This window comes from Perissodus microlepis, chromosome 15, assembly GCF_051167445.1.
Source record: "Perissodus microlepis isolate ML-2025 ecotype Zambia chromosome 15, ASM5116744v1, whole genome shotgun sequence".
NCBI classification, from domain to species: Eukaryota; Metazoa; Chordata; class Actinopteri; order Cichliformes; family Cichlidae; genus Perissodus; species Perissodus microlepis.
Genome location: NC_140475.1, coordinates 9,728,798 through 9,743,214, shown reverse-complemented (window position 1 = coordinate 9,743,214; position 14,417 = coordinate 9,728,798). Strand labels below are relative to the sequence as shown.

Below are 14,417 nucleotides of genomic sequence, written 5' to 3'. Positions count from 1 at the left end.
AGGCATGGATGAGATTCCCAGCAAATAAAATCTGTCCTGATCCAAAAGGCCACAGTCAAACACAGCTCATAAACCACAAATGGTGTTATCAATTCCACTTGTGTTAAATACTAATTTAAATCTTACCAATAATATTGCTCAGATTCATTCATAACTAATAGATAGCATGTTTCCTGTATGTTGTTTATGTTAAACTATTGTAAGTCTAATTTGGGTGTTTGGATTGAGCCTGATGACTGTTCATATATATATAGATAGATAGATAGATAGATAGATAGATAGATAGATAGATAGATAGATAGATAGATATAGATATATATAGGGATTTAGAGATGTGTGCCACACATTTAAAACGGCTTATAAAAACGTATTATTAATTTTGTTGAATTATTATAGATATAAAACTGTGTGGATTTTCACTCAAATGCATCTCAATTGAGGTTGTGTGAAAATGTTCATTTGTGATCAGCATAAATGTAAAAACGTGAACTTTTAGAAGATTTTCCCGAAGTCTATATAATTTTATATCTTTATAAACTACCAGAAATTGTACGTTAAATGTGTAAATATGAGTAAAAACATATATTCTTGTTCATGGTGTTAATGTCTTAAAATTCAGTTACCCTTTCTTTAAAATCACAATCTGCCCCTTTACAACCGCGTAAAAGTAACAAAATGGAGCCAAAATTGATGTTGACCATTAATAATTAATGCACGTTTTTATATTTTTTAGTTTCGCCGATTAACTCTTATTAATTCCAACTTTTAATCTCTAAATTAAACAAATAATTGTGTTCTCCCTTTTGTAATCTATTTCATTTGTGCGTTTTCCTTCTTAAAATATTGAAACACTGTATTTGTGTAAAAGTGTATTTTATTTTCTCACCTATGTTGGGGTGTCTTGTTGTCCCAGGAGGAGCGCCAGTTTGGAGACCGTGGAGAACCGGACTGTCGAAGGGGGACGCCGGCCACGTTCCGCCCACGTTAGGGCTCATGTAGGCCGAATAAGGGTTGTGATACGACCCGCTCAGACTTCGAGCGCTGTAGTGATCCCTACCGTTAGCGGAGATGTTCAGCGGGCTTGTGTAAGAAACTGCCGTCTCCCGGGCCGTGGCCACCCCGGAGGACAGAGGGGGGCTGGTGGAGAAAGTGAAGCGCGGAGACACCTGGGAGTGGTTGTATGAGGGCACCGAGTCTGCCCCCGGCTGTGCCCACGCAGAGTGGCTCGACGCCGGGCTGCTCTGCTGCGACGCACCGGGCGCCTGAAGGTAAGGAAGCGCAGGAATCATGGGTGTGACGACCCGGGTGGTGGGGACATAAACCGGAGAGGTGCCCGCCGAGGCGTTATGAAGAAATCCGGCCTCGTATGAAGAGGGTCCGTGGTTGCTCGTCATTATGCCCTGGTACATATCCTCACCTTGAAGCTGGACATCCGCGTCGGTAGAAGGTATAAAGGCTGTGTGGATGCGGTTACGCACGGAACTACTGCGTGTTACCGCAAAACATCTGGTTTAAAGCAGCTCGCGAAGCTGGCTTAAGTCAGGCTACTTGTTCAGATCTGATCAAGTCAAGCAAAACAGCGCAACACTCAGAGAAGTGAAAATAAACGCATTAGTGGACACGCAAGAGAGGAGGAGGAGTGACAGACCCTGTGATCAAGATCCAGCTGTCATTCTCTCTCTCTCTCTCTCTCTCTCTCTCTCTCTCTCTCTCTTTTTTTTTTTTTTTTTTGCCAAAAACAAATCCAAACATTTTTGCTAATGACGTTTCCAAAACTGCACAGTATTCATTTCATGGATTCCAGATAGGCCTATCACATGGATTTGGCGAAGGCCGAGCACTTTTTGGGGGGTCTATTTTCTTTCTGACCTATTATCTTTTGTTTAGAGGTGATTTTTTTTAAATGTTGCATTTTAATGTAATAAAACATAAATATAAATAAAGACTTTCAAGTCTCCAAGGGAGTTGGAGACTCGCTGCTTTACGTCGATCTTATTGGAGTCGAGCGGTTTCTTTTTCTGTCCTTATCGATTTTAAAACATCGCTATAAAATCATTTTTAGCGCTAGCACAAAATATCCAAATACTTTTTTTTATTAAATAAAAACCTGGCTGAACTCATTGAACGCCGATTTTTTAATTGCTGTTTTATTATTTATTTTTCGCTTATCTGAAATGAAGAATCGGGAATCTAAAGATCTAAACTTTGTGTTTCTTTTTTTAAATTTTTTTTAAATCTATCAGATTTCAATTCTCGATTTTAGTCTTCTTTTTTGTTCTGTAATTATTCTGTGTGCTTTGATTTATATATTTTATAGGCTATTATTAAATATTTTTTACATCTGATAATTTCTCTCTCTCGCTCTCTATACAATAAAATAAAATAAAATAAAATAAAATAAAATAAAATAAAATAAAATAAAATAAAATAAAAATAAATAAATAAATAAAGTAAAACTGGAGGCAGAGATATTGGTGTTATTGTTCTAATAATGTTTTATAATTACGATTAGCAACTTTTTTTCTGGTAATTCGAAGCGATCTTTTTTTTAAGGTTAATATCCGTTATTTACGACAGTTAAAAGTGCACATGCATCAGGCTATAACCTGTTGGAGGACTCATATATGTACATAGATGCGGAGGGATATTGCCTGTAAATAAATGAGCTGTGACCTGCAGGGGTCCCACGGGCCATTTATTCATTCGTGTTTTCGTCACAGCACTTCTCCACAGCCAGAAATGATTTTTCTTTTGTTATGTTATTATTATTTTTGTTTTGACAAAATGAAGAATTGCGCTACTTTAGTCGGAAGTGTCCGGCGGCTGTTGTCCTCTCCAGGACAGATTTATACCTGTCATCAACACCAGTAAACCTAAACACACGAGGCCATTTCATTGTGCAGGCACTTCCCACTGACATCCCCTCACTGAATTATGTACTTCTACTGTGTGTGTGTGTGTGTGTGTGTGTGTGTGTGTGTGTGTGTGTGTGTGTGTGTTTGAAGAGACCAGGGATTCTGCTGTATGATGTGTAGTTTAAGCAATTATTAACTGTGGTTATTCATAATAATTCATGATGAATGAACCAATAAAACTATCTGTTTGGTATGCAAATCAGTGCTTATTCTTAGAATTAATTGGCCCCGCTGTAATGAATTGAAAATACCCTATTAATATTCATGAGAACATAATCGATCTATCAGTCTGTGCATAAAGCATGAATAATAACCTCTAACCTTCGTACTTTAGTATCGATTCCCCCCCTTTTTCTTGAACAAAGTCAAGGCAAACAGTGCAATATTGCCTGAGTGGAAACGGGCAACTGTCATCAATGTGTAACCATAGGCTGATAACAGAGCCACCAATTGCTGGCTAATAATATCTGGGCGTGGGTCTGTTAACCTGAGAAAGCATAAAGTAGCGCCAAAGTCGATTCATGAAAGAGACGCTTCGAGTTTTACAGCTCCAGTTACAGCGTGGAAGTTCGTTTTGTGACGCGAAATTTCTCCGTTCGCGTGTTTCGAGCTGGAGGCGAAGAAAGTGGAAAATTTCTGACGGTTGGTTGGCGGGAAAAAAAAACGCAAAAAAATATGTTGGTGTCGTTCTTCTTTAAAGCTGCTTCCAGCCGCAGCATAATCAGGCAAAATGTGAGGTAAAAAGTTTAGAAAAATACCGAAAAAGCGGCGTTCATTCTTTTTCTGCTGTTATTGGAGAGTACAGTGTGTGTTTTGATTGGTGTGTTTGCATATGCCAAGTTGAAGCACTGACAGTGACAGAGGCCAGAGCTCGTGTAAACTCTGTGTGTGTGTGTGTTTATAACAATGATTCTGTGCAACCGTGTGTTTCCCAGTGTGTGTTCGCTGTCAGTGTGTATGAATGAAGAGGTGTTGGGTGAGGGACTAGATAGAGATGCTGGTATGTGTTGGACAGCAGCAGACTGTTGCTGAGGAAGGTGTGTGTGTGTGTATGAGTGTGTGTGTGTGTCTGAACCAGGCACCAGGAAAAGTGTCCCCGTCTTGGCTGGGGCCACGACTCAATCATTCGGGGGTCGGTGACTTATTTTGGCCCTTCTTCCTCACACACACAAACACGCACACACACACAGACACACACACCGAGGGTATGGTAGACTTCTGGCTCCAGGAAGAACACTTCAAATGGAAAGGCAGGAAAACACAGGAGGAGGAACGATATGAGGCCAGTGAAACGCACACAGAGACGTCACTCAGCTGAAATTCTCGGTATTCCTCATGGGCATTTTGGTTAGCAGAAAACGTCTTCTTCTTTTTGTTTGTCAGAAGGGCTTTCATCTGTTCAGCATCTGCTCCTGAAGACGTCAGCTGTTTGTCTTGTTTTATCTGATGCACAGTAATGAGATAACAATAATAATGACAGTGCAGATCAATAGAGGTTTAGGTCTACCTTTGCTGTCACTTGAGAAACCCTCATGTCGTCTCCAAAGTTTAAATTTAACAAGTGTCTCCAGGAAGAAAACAATTCAGAATTGCAGCGTTTTTTCCCAGCGTTGGCTTTTTGAATGCAGTGTAGCCTGTAATTAATTGTGATCGGGACTCATCCTCACCAGCCGCGTTTTTGTTTGGACAGAAAATGTGGGAGGCATTATCCTTCTTTCTTTCTTTTGCCAATTATTTATGGGTATGGCTATGAATTTTTGTAACTGCAGAATCCTCCAAACCAAACAACCAAACTGACATGAAAGCTCCGCTCTCTCCAATGTCTTCCACCTCCTCCCACAGCTCATCATCTGCAAACAGAACATTTTTTATGATATTTGCGTAATTCAAATGTTTTTCATGTTTTGCGTTTTTGTGTATTATTCAAATTCATATCTGGGTATCGTCACATCGCTTGCTTTTGTTTCTACTTTCCGTTATGGTCATTGTCATGTGCATTGTAAGGCAAATCCCTTGCACTACTGTAGGTGTAAACTTGGCAGTAAAACATATTCAGATTGATTCAATGTCACACTGAAAGATCAAAACTGGATCTTTGGAATATTTGTGGTGTTTTTACCGATGCCTCCAGTAGAATAAACTCACACATATGTGTCTAATGCCACATGCAAATCACAGTTTTAGTGAAAATGTTTCATTTCTTTAGCAAATTAAGCTTTTTGTCAGGGTTTTAAAACAGTATAATGTGATAAAAACACACACAAACGCTCAGTCAACATTTTTCTTTCATATTTACTGCTTATTTTTATGAACGAGTGCAATTTCCTTGTGCAGTCATTCTTGTAAGTGTGTAAATGTGCAAGTGTGTGTGTTCAAGTGTTAATCTAAGGTGTCTGTGTTGTTCTTGTGGATTAAGTGTGTTTGCACAGGTAAGGTCAGAGAGTCACTCTGGGGAGACACAAGTTTTCCCAGCGGGACACCTGGGCTTCAGCAACGCAGTCGTCTCTCTCTCTCTCACACACACACACACACACACACACACACGCACATTCTCGCACCATCTATGAGGAGTGTGTTTTGGAATAAATTATTAACTCCTTGCAGGTTCTCATATGTGTGACAGACTCGAGTGCTGAATTGGACTCTTGATTCACGTAGCTTGAAGAGCAGCGCAAACACGTCGCACAACACTCAATTACGCATGATAAGAATTCAATTATCAAAACGCTCTTTTGTCCCAATGACTTCCACTGTTTGTAAAACTACTTCACCAGCAGAGGTTTGATCGTTGCTCTGATGCTTATGCACGTACTTGAAATTCTGCTCCTTGGAGTTATAGCCTGCTGTTGAAGCTATAGATCAATTCTGTAAGCAATCGCATCCAAAACAGACAGTTAACTGCTGTTAGCCATCACAAAAAACATAGTGGGGTGCCCTGTGTCACTGAGAGAGTGTGTGCATGCAAGCATTAGCAAGTGTATTTTTAGCAGTGAAGACCAAGGGATCCCAGGACCTCTCCCTGTGATAAGCAGTGGCCAAAGTCCGCTGGCTAGCAAAGGCCTAAAGAGCAAATAGGGAACACACACGCACACACAATGTTTAATACACTCATACATGGGGCTTAGTTGCAGTGTGATGTTGCAGGCAGAGGGAAAACCTGTTTGTTTGAATGCGAGGGGCAAGTTAGGGGCAAGAAGAAGGTTAGGTAAAGGTGAAGCGACATCATCAAAACAATGGCGTTGTTTTGGTGTTGATGAAGGGTTCGTGCAGAGTTCATGGAGAGATGGCTAAAGAGGTGTAAGGTGTGGGCAAAATGGCACTGAAAGAGGCTTGAGATTAAAACAAGAGGAGAAATATTCACAACATAAGCGGGCGAAGTCTTTATCAGTGCCTAAAAACTGGCTGCGCCTGTCAGTCAAAGGCAGGCATCCTCCAACCACCTCCCTCCACCCAATCTCTGGAAACACTGTAAGAGAAAATAAAAACACAATGAGGAAGCAAGAGGGAAAAAAGGTCCCTCAATCCAGAGGCTGTCATAGTGCATATTGCCTGATAACAGCAGGAATATTTCTGTTTGGACAAAGAGAGGAGGGGTGGCAGTGGTGGAGGAGGAGGAGAAAGGTTTAACAAATTGGGTAAGGCTGAGAAGGAAGAAAAAATGTTGAAAATAGATGGAGAAAGAGAGCGGGAATGTTGGAGAGGAGAAGGGAGATGCCACCAGACAGGAGGCGCACTGGAAAACAAAAGAGGCTCCACACTCTGCTCCGTCTTATCTGTCTGAGGGGCTTATCCACCGCTGGCTCTGTTAGTGTAACCCCATTCCCTCCCCTCCCCTCCTTGCCGCTCATCCCTCCATCTCCAGCTTCAGCCCCCCCCCCCAACTCTGTACTGCTAGCTGTGGACTCCGTTATCAGGTCAGGGCTGACGTCAGGGGGCCCGCTGGTGCTGGGGGGCCGGAGACGGAGGCTGATAGCGCGGCAGAGGCAGCCTCCACACAGCCTGTGGGAACCACGGACCCAGCCCACCTCGACCCAGTGGCCCCGCACGTCCGCCACAAAAACACACGGAGGTGAGGATGTACGGGTATTTCACGAAAGCACACACATGCACACTTTTTATGAATTGTGGCATGTTTAGCAACCTGAGGAGAGTTTTTACACCACTACTGTAAAAACAGTCACATAGGACTATTTATTCTTCACAATGTAGTGTGGAGCATGGTTTAGATCTTTATATGGGCTTACCCATGAGCGTAGTGTTTCTAAACTCCTGGCAATGTCACTCTGCAACCCTTTTTTAGAGCTTCTTTAAAATAAACCAAAGGATCTGATTGACAGTGGACAAAATAAAGTGTACAAGTAGAACAGATTTGCTTTATGCATATTTTCAAGCTCACCCTTAAGAAAACAATTCCCCAAACACCCTCTCAGGCTGATAAAGCTGTATATGCAGATACAAGCTGCCATTTAAGTTCATGATGAAGCTGAGGTTACTTTTTGTGACATCTGTCGGCTCATGCATCTCCATAAAAGACAGCAGGCCTGCGGCTGCACTGCATTTGACAGATTCTCCTGTCGGGGTTGGTCTTAGTCCAGTAGACATGAATTCACTGGAGACGGGGATGGAAAAAAAAGAAAGAAAAAAAAAATCAAGAAATTAATTTCCTCTGATTAGGTTAAGGAGGCACTTAGCCCAGAGTACTGAGATGGTTATTGTCTTGCCAAATCTTCAGAAGAGCTAAAGAGAAAAAGAGAAAAAGAGTGAGAATATGTGTGTGTTTGTGTTGCAGGTCCACAGGTGTGAGTTTAAAGTGTGGAGAGTTAGTGCAGCCTGGATGGCAAGTTTCACATCATTAGTTGCAGGTGCAGCACTCTCACAACATGCGCAAAAACACATATTCACACACACGCCCACACATCTCAAGTCATCTGAACCTTGCTCACCCAAAACCACGGCTGTTCCTCTGCTCAGCTCTGATTTGACTCATTAATGAGCGACGGGATTCGGTTGAATCATCAATCTGCCATTACGCACATTTACGTGTATATACTACCACATTTTCCTAGGGGGTGTCACAGATGTTTTCGGAGATGGATCTGTCGGATGGGGAGTGGAGACATACTTATCAGTGTGTTGTCCTCGATAAGGCCGGGAAGATTTGTAATGGTTGCAGTCGGTCAGTCCTGGATGTGTGCATATGTTTGTGTGTGTGTGTGTGTGTGTGTGTCTCTCTCTCTCCTATTCTCTGACCTCTTCTTGGCCGAGTAAAGTAGGAGGAAGAAAAGAATGGCCTTGACAGTGTGAGAGGAGGGGTGAGATGTAGAATCAGAAGAACTAAGAAGAAGGAAAGCGTTGTTGCTCGCCTGCTTATTTCTTCTCCTCCACCCCTTGCTGTCATTTTCTCTCACTCTCTTTGTCGGACACCTACTCCCTAAATCTCACCAATGGCCTACGTGCCCTTGGGTGTAAATAACTGTACAGTAAGACTAGAGAGAGAGTAGGGTTAGAGAAAAAAAAGGGCCGAAGAAAAGTGGTGAACTTAGGGTGCACTCTTACTGTAAAATGAAATGATGCATTAGGAAAAGAATAAGATAATATAACCTGGATTGTGTATTCAGTGCAAGTCGTTTTTTTTTATGGTTATAGTAATTTTTTTCATCATATCGTAAAGCATGCTATTAATATAGTTTGATGTAATTTGGAGGGTTTAAAAGTTTAGCTATCTTCCAGCAGAAATCACTGACGAAATCGGATCTAGTCTTTAACTTTTGAGGATATTTGTGTTATCATTTTTCCCCCAATTAATATCTTTGTCCCTCGTTAACAAGTGGTGCAGTGTGCCTTTGTTTGAGTTCTGCTTATCCAATTCAGGGTCGTAGAGGGAACTGGAACCTATCCCAGCTGTCACTGGGCAAGATGCAAGTGGTGAACCCTGAACTAGCATCAGCTATATATAGCCATTGTAGCACAGCCTGCAGATGTGGTTGCACACACGCTTGCACTAAAACACCAAGTAGGTGTGCAAGAGCAGTGAATGCTGCTGTGGGCAATTATTAACAGGAAAACACCACCACTACCTTTGGCATATGTTGTAGCTCCCAGACAATTTTTGGCTATTTTCATCCTTTTCCTTGCAGATCACTTCAAGTTCTGGGATATTTTTAGACAATGGCGAGGGTCACTCCAAACTCTTCAGCTTGTGTTTCTTGAACTGCTTATAAGTTAGAGGTCTGCTTTGGATCAGTGCCCACCGTTGTACAAGTCAAGGTCTTTTAAGTTTCTCTGTCTTGACTCAATGCTTGATATTTGTAGCCCGAACTTGCTTATGGGCTCTTTTATTTCCTTCTATCTGCATTTTCTGTGCCTCTGGCTTCCTCAAAAAAAAGATATTATCATCTGCTCCTTTTTCTTCAAAAGAAGAAAAACTACTTGCAACTGAAAGAAAGAAAAAAAAGAGAGTGCTCAGTTTGAACTTAAACCTAAAGCACTTGTTCAAACAACTGAAGATACTACTTTCACATTTATGATTAGCCTCCAGATAAAGCTAAGCTGGCTTCTATGACTGTGCCATGTTCCAAAGTTTTGTGCACTAATGCTACAGAGTGGACAACCACCACTCCACTCTTGCAGCTCCTGTGCACTTGTGAGGATTTTCAGCCCAGCAAATGTTCAGTTTTATTGAAAAGTTTGCTCTTCATAGATTCAGACTGTCAAGCTTTGGAAAACTGCATCCCTGGTTATCCATTAATATGTGCTAATAGCTTTTCCCTTCGTTTTAGGAGTTTCAAATCGGCAGTAAGTTCTTAATGGAGCCCATGTTTGATAAGCTTTGCCACAAGACTCAGATAATTAAGTAATAATTTAGTTTGGCGCATACATAAATAACAAGACCACGGCCCACTGCAACTGACCCATACATGAAATTTTGATGTATTTCATGATATGAAGAGACAATTACTAATATGGCTCTGTGGCACCTTATGTGGTCTTCTGCTGTTGTAGCCACTTTTCTTCAATATTCACTTTGTTGTGCATTCAGAGAAGCTCATCTGCATATTCTGTAAACCCTCTGAGATGTTTTTGTGGAGAAAATCACAGTCGATCAGCAGTTTCGGAAATATTCAGACCAGCAGCAACTGGCACCAACAACCATGCCAAGTTCAAATTAAACTCATCTTTCTATCCCATTCTGATGCTCAGTTTGAGCTTCAAATCTAAATCTAGCGAGTTGCTAGCTAAATATACGCGTTTTAACAGTTGTACCTAATGAAGTGGCCATATTTTGTGGAGTGATTCAGCTGTTAGACATGTTTGTTTGTTTTTTCCCCCATAATTAGTTTTATCTATCCTGAGAAAAATTTAAAGACTCCAGAAAAGGTTGACCGCTTAAAACCTCTGTGGGAAGCTTTTGGTAGCACGAAAGGTTTTTACAGTACACTGTATGTATGAAGTATTTGTATGGCAAGTTATCACCACCTGCACTCTCTCCACTGCAAACCTCTCTGGCCTTTGGGTGACATGATAAGCGCAGGCCTCATTAGCCTTTTTAACTGGTCCAGCACAGTTGCACTGGGCCGGTCTGTGGGCTGGCTACATGCCAGGCTAAAGTAAACTAACCCACTGGAAACACTGTACAGGCTGACCAACAGATCACAGAGTGCAAAGACTCTATTTGATAGGAAATTAATCAGAATTTACGGTATAATTTTGGCAAAACTACTCCTTCAGTTTAAAAATCTCCTGTCTGACTATTCTTAGACTTACACTCTCTGTATAAATTTACATCTTTAAAAAAAAGTTACCCCAGGAATCCTTCTCTAAACACATCTACTCCCTCCGTTTGACAGCTTGATGGCCTTATGCCCACAAAACTTTAACTGTCTCCTCAGTGTTAAATCATTTAAAAAACACTTATTCATTAGCTATTCAAACAAATCTTTTTATTCCCAGACTGATGTGAAAAAGAGAGCAATTGCAAAGTTTTTGCAATCTTTATGATTCACTGTGTTTGTCTTGTTTTTGTTGCCTACAAAGCGTGTTTTTATTTGCTTTTCTCATTAATGCTTGGAGTTTTACACTGATGCCTTGAGAGTGACTTGTCAAATGCAGCTTTTACTTTTTGGTCAGCGCGTTCTCAGGCCTGCATGTGTGAATTAGACGGTTTGTGCATGTGCGTCGAGGCGTCTATAGTTTTTGAGAAATCCATCAAAGCTTATCATTATAAGTAAACATGACAGAGTGGACAAAATGTCTTGTGCGCCGCCAGACCTGCTATCTAACCACAGGCCATATCTGCGATGATGGACTGATGTGGCGCTGGCTCGGACTAACCAGAGTCTGAGTGTGAGAGTGGGAGTGCATGTATGACATACACACACAGGAGAACACACACATCAAAAGGCTACGCATAGCTCATGTTACCTTATATCTTTTTTGCCTCTCAAAGGAATATTACCTTTGCCGTACATGAAAACTTGACTTATCGCACAGTCACAAATGGGCAGACTTGGTCATAACTCATATAGGAATTTATAGCTGTTATTTATTGGCCGGTGTTTACTGGGGCTCATAGTTTTATACCTATAAGCTGAGCAGAGACAGCAATTTTTCTTCCAGATACTGATCGTTACTGTGCAGGACGAGCCTCTTTTTATGGCAGATGAGATCAGAGGAGAGTTAAGGAGATTTATTAGTAATGCTAGCTAATAGTTCATGATCTCTGCTCATTATCGTGGTTTCACTATGTGTTAGAACACAGGCAGCTGCTCCCACAACTAACAGTATGTCAAGGAAGGTTATTAAAAATCCTAAATAATTTGTAAAATTCACAATTTCAGTTTTCAGAGCTTTTTTTGTTTGTTTTTTCATTTGCCCAAGGTAAGGTTTCTTGCATTTGTTTGCGTGTGTGCGCAAGTGCTGAGGTCAACCTGTGTGTTCCTCTAGTTGTTACAACACCACTGATAAGCAGAGTAAACAACCATGCACTGTTTGCTCCCCTGCCACGGTCACATGATCGAGAACTCTGATGATAGAGAGAGTGTGTATGTATGTGTGACTGGAAGGGGTAATATTCTGTTTTGCCCCCATCTTTCCTTAAAGTTTCAGGCACTGTCTGCACCGTATTAAAGGTGTGGCTCCTGTGCTGTCTGGATGGCTAGTTTTAAGAACCAAGACCCCAGCTTTGATAACCTTTCCCCTGCTGTTCAGTTCCCAGGTCGAAGGTCATGGCTGCAGAGCCTCAGCTGACTTGGCAGATTGACAGTAGGTGTAGTGGCACTGGATGGTATACAGTATAGTGCGGTTTTAAGCCATATCTCCATCACCCGCATTCTCCTCTCTGTCTGTGCTTACTGGACTTTGTTGGTGGCTAGTATGTGTGCAAGCAGAGGCTGCATGTGTGTGTTTGTCTGTGTGAGGGGTCATTAACCTCATAGTAGCCTATAGGTGGTCTTTCAATCACTCTGGACTGTCCTAGACCACCAAAGGAGTGGTGAGTGCCTCAATTACATCTAAACAACTTGCAATGACTCATACAATATTATCATTATTATTTTAATTATAATATTTCAGCTCTATCGGTCTATAGATTACCCCGCCTAACACTGGCTTGTACCATTGATTATAAATCCATTACCAATGTGTTACCACTTCCTAGAGATAACCAAGTCAAAATACAAAAGTATCTGCTAAAGTCTATTAATTGTTGCAGTAAAACTTAAATTATCTCAAAGACTAATTGTAAAATAAGCAGTTTGTCTGTGTATCCTGCTGTGCTTAAACCTGAGCTTGTATAGCTAGCTGGAAGAATGAGTAATTATGCTAAGCTAAGCTGACAAGCCACATAGGCACTAGCTTCATAATTACAATTACAAACAGAATAATTTCATTTAAAAGGTGGCTTTAGTACTTTTTTAACCACTAGGCTGTTGGTAACGTGTTTGCTACTGTTTGATCGTCTTTAAATCAAACATCCTCACTGTTAACAGGTCTGGCAAACATTAGCTTCATTAATAATTTGGCTAGGTAACTTTTAAACTTAGCAGATGATGGGACAAAATATTAATTAATCTACATAAAATATATTTAAAAATTTCAATATAATAACTCAAAATTTTTTAAATTACATATCTCTAAATTTAGACTTAGACGTAACAGGAAATTCCAAGATACTCAGCCAAGATGTCAGAATTTCAAGTTATGTACCTCGAAATAACTCGAAATTTAGAGTTACACATCTTGGCATTTTATGTTGAAATTTCAGGTTGCATACCTTGAAATTAGAATTTAATAATGCAAATTTTACAGTTGCACATTCCAAAATTTAAACTTACTCAGTAGAAACTAAGTTACATTTTTTAGATATGGATCTTAAATTTGTAACTTCTTCAGCTGTAACTGGATACTAAGTCAGTAACTGAACATTTTGAAATAGCTAACTCAAATTTATGAATAAAGCAAAAACTGTCACATTCGTGAGCTTTGTTTCAGCAGACTCTTGAAAGAAAAGTCATGATATCTTCCTCATTCTGAGCATTTTTTGTGTCGGCCTCATGTAAATCTGTCAAAGCTGTTAGCTGCTTGTATAGGGGACCCTAAATTATACTTACACAGCATTTTTTTTTAGCTTCCTAACTAACAGCTAATTGGTTTATGGTACAACAATGTCAGCATTCTTACATCTTCCCATAAACTTCAAGATAAAAATTCACATTTTTTTTACACACTTAAGATCATTATATTACACGCCACACACATCTCCATCAGTTATCATTTGTGTGACATATCCTTTTCCCAGTGTTTAGGTTTTGTGTCTTCTTGATGCCATGCCGTACTTGACATTATCAGCGGCTGTAGTCTAAGCTAGAAGTGTGACGTCCAAGCAAAATGATTCAAAATCGCTCCAAGGCCTGCGCTGGTTCCGACCTTTGTGCCTACAACTGTTTGAAAAGATAGAAGCAAGATATTATCTTTGTTTTCTCTGACTTTGTAAAACAGTGCACAACAAATCTGTTTCATTTTAACCCCACACACATGAACCTTAACATATACCATGCCCTAACAATGTGCCCATCCTCAGAGATTGTGTATTTCTGTATGTATGTGTGTGTAACTTTAAAGTAATTTTAACTTTAAGAAAGCACACACTGTAATAATACCAAGCTGTTTGCTGACTCTGATGTAAGAGTACCGTAAAAATTCTAATATCAGAGGCTGAAATGAAACTACCTGTCTACTGTACAGATCTTATATGACTGTATGGACAGAATTAGACTCGTATTATAGCTCTGTCTGTGAAGCACATCTTGAAAACATTACTCTGTAAAGAGTCAAAAGTTTACTTCTGGACATCCTTGGCTTTTTTAGTGCTTAAAATTCTGACAGTATGCTTGTGAGTCTTCTTCCATTTTGCTTTCTTTCTCTTTTTTGTTTCGACATCAGGAAAGAAAAAGAGAGAAAACAAGAGACATAGATGTTAAGCCATCATTTAAAAAGTAGGAAAAT

The 14,417-nt window shown here is 40.4% G+C and overlaps 1 protein-coding gene across 3 annotated transcripts in view; it reads right to left on the bottom strand.

Annotated features, from left to right (window-relative positions):
• Positions 1-1,582, bottom strand: part of gata4 (GATA binding protein 4) — a 6,860-nt gene extending 5,278 nt beyond the window's left edge. For all 3 annotated transcript variants that reach the window (XM_084953194.1, XM_084953193.1, XM_084953192.1), the window contains exon 1: positions 887-1,582. In XM_084953194.1, coding sequence (XP_084809320.1) covers positions 887-1,409 — 523 coding nt within the window. In that variant the 5' untranslated portion in view covers positions 1,410-1,582. The remainder of the gene's footprint in view (positions 1-886) is intronic.
• Between the last annotated feature and the right edge of the window lie 12,835 nt (positions 1,583-14,417).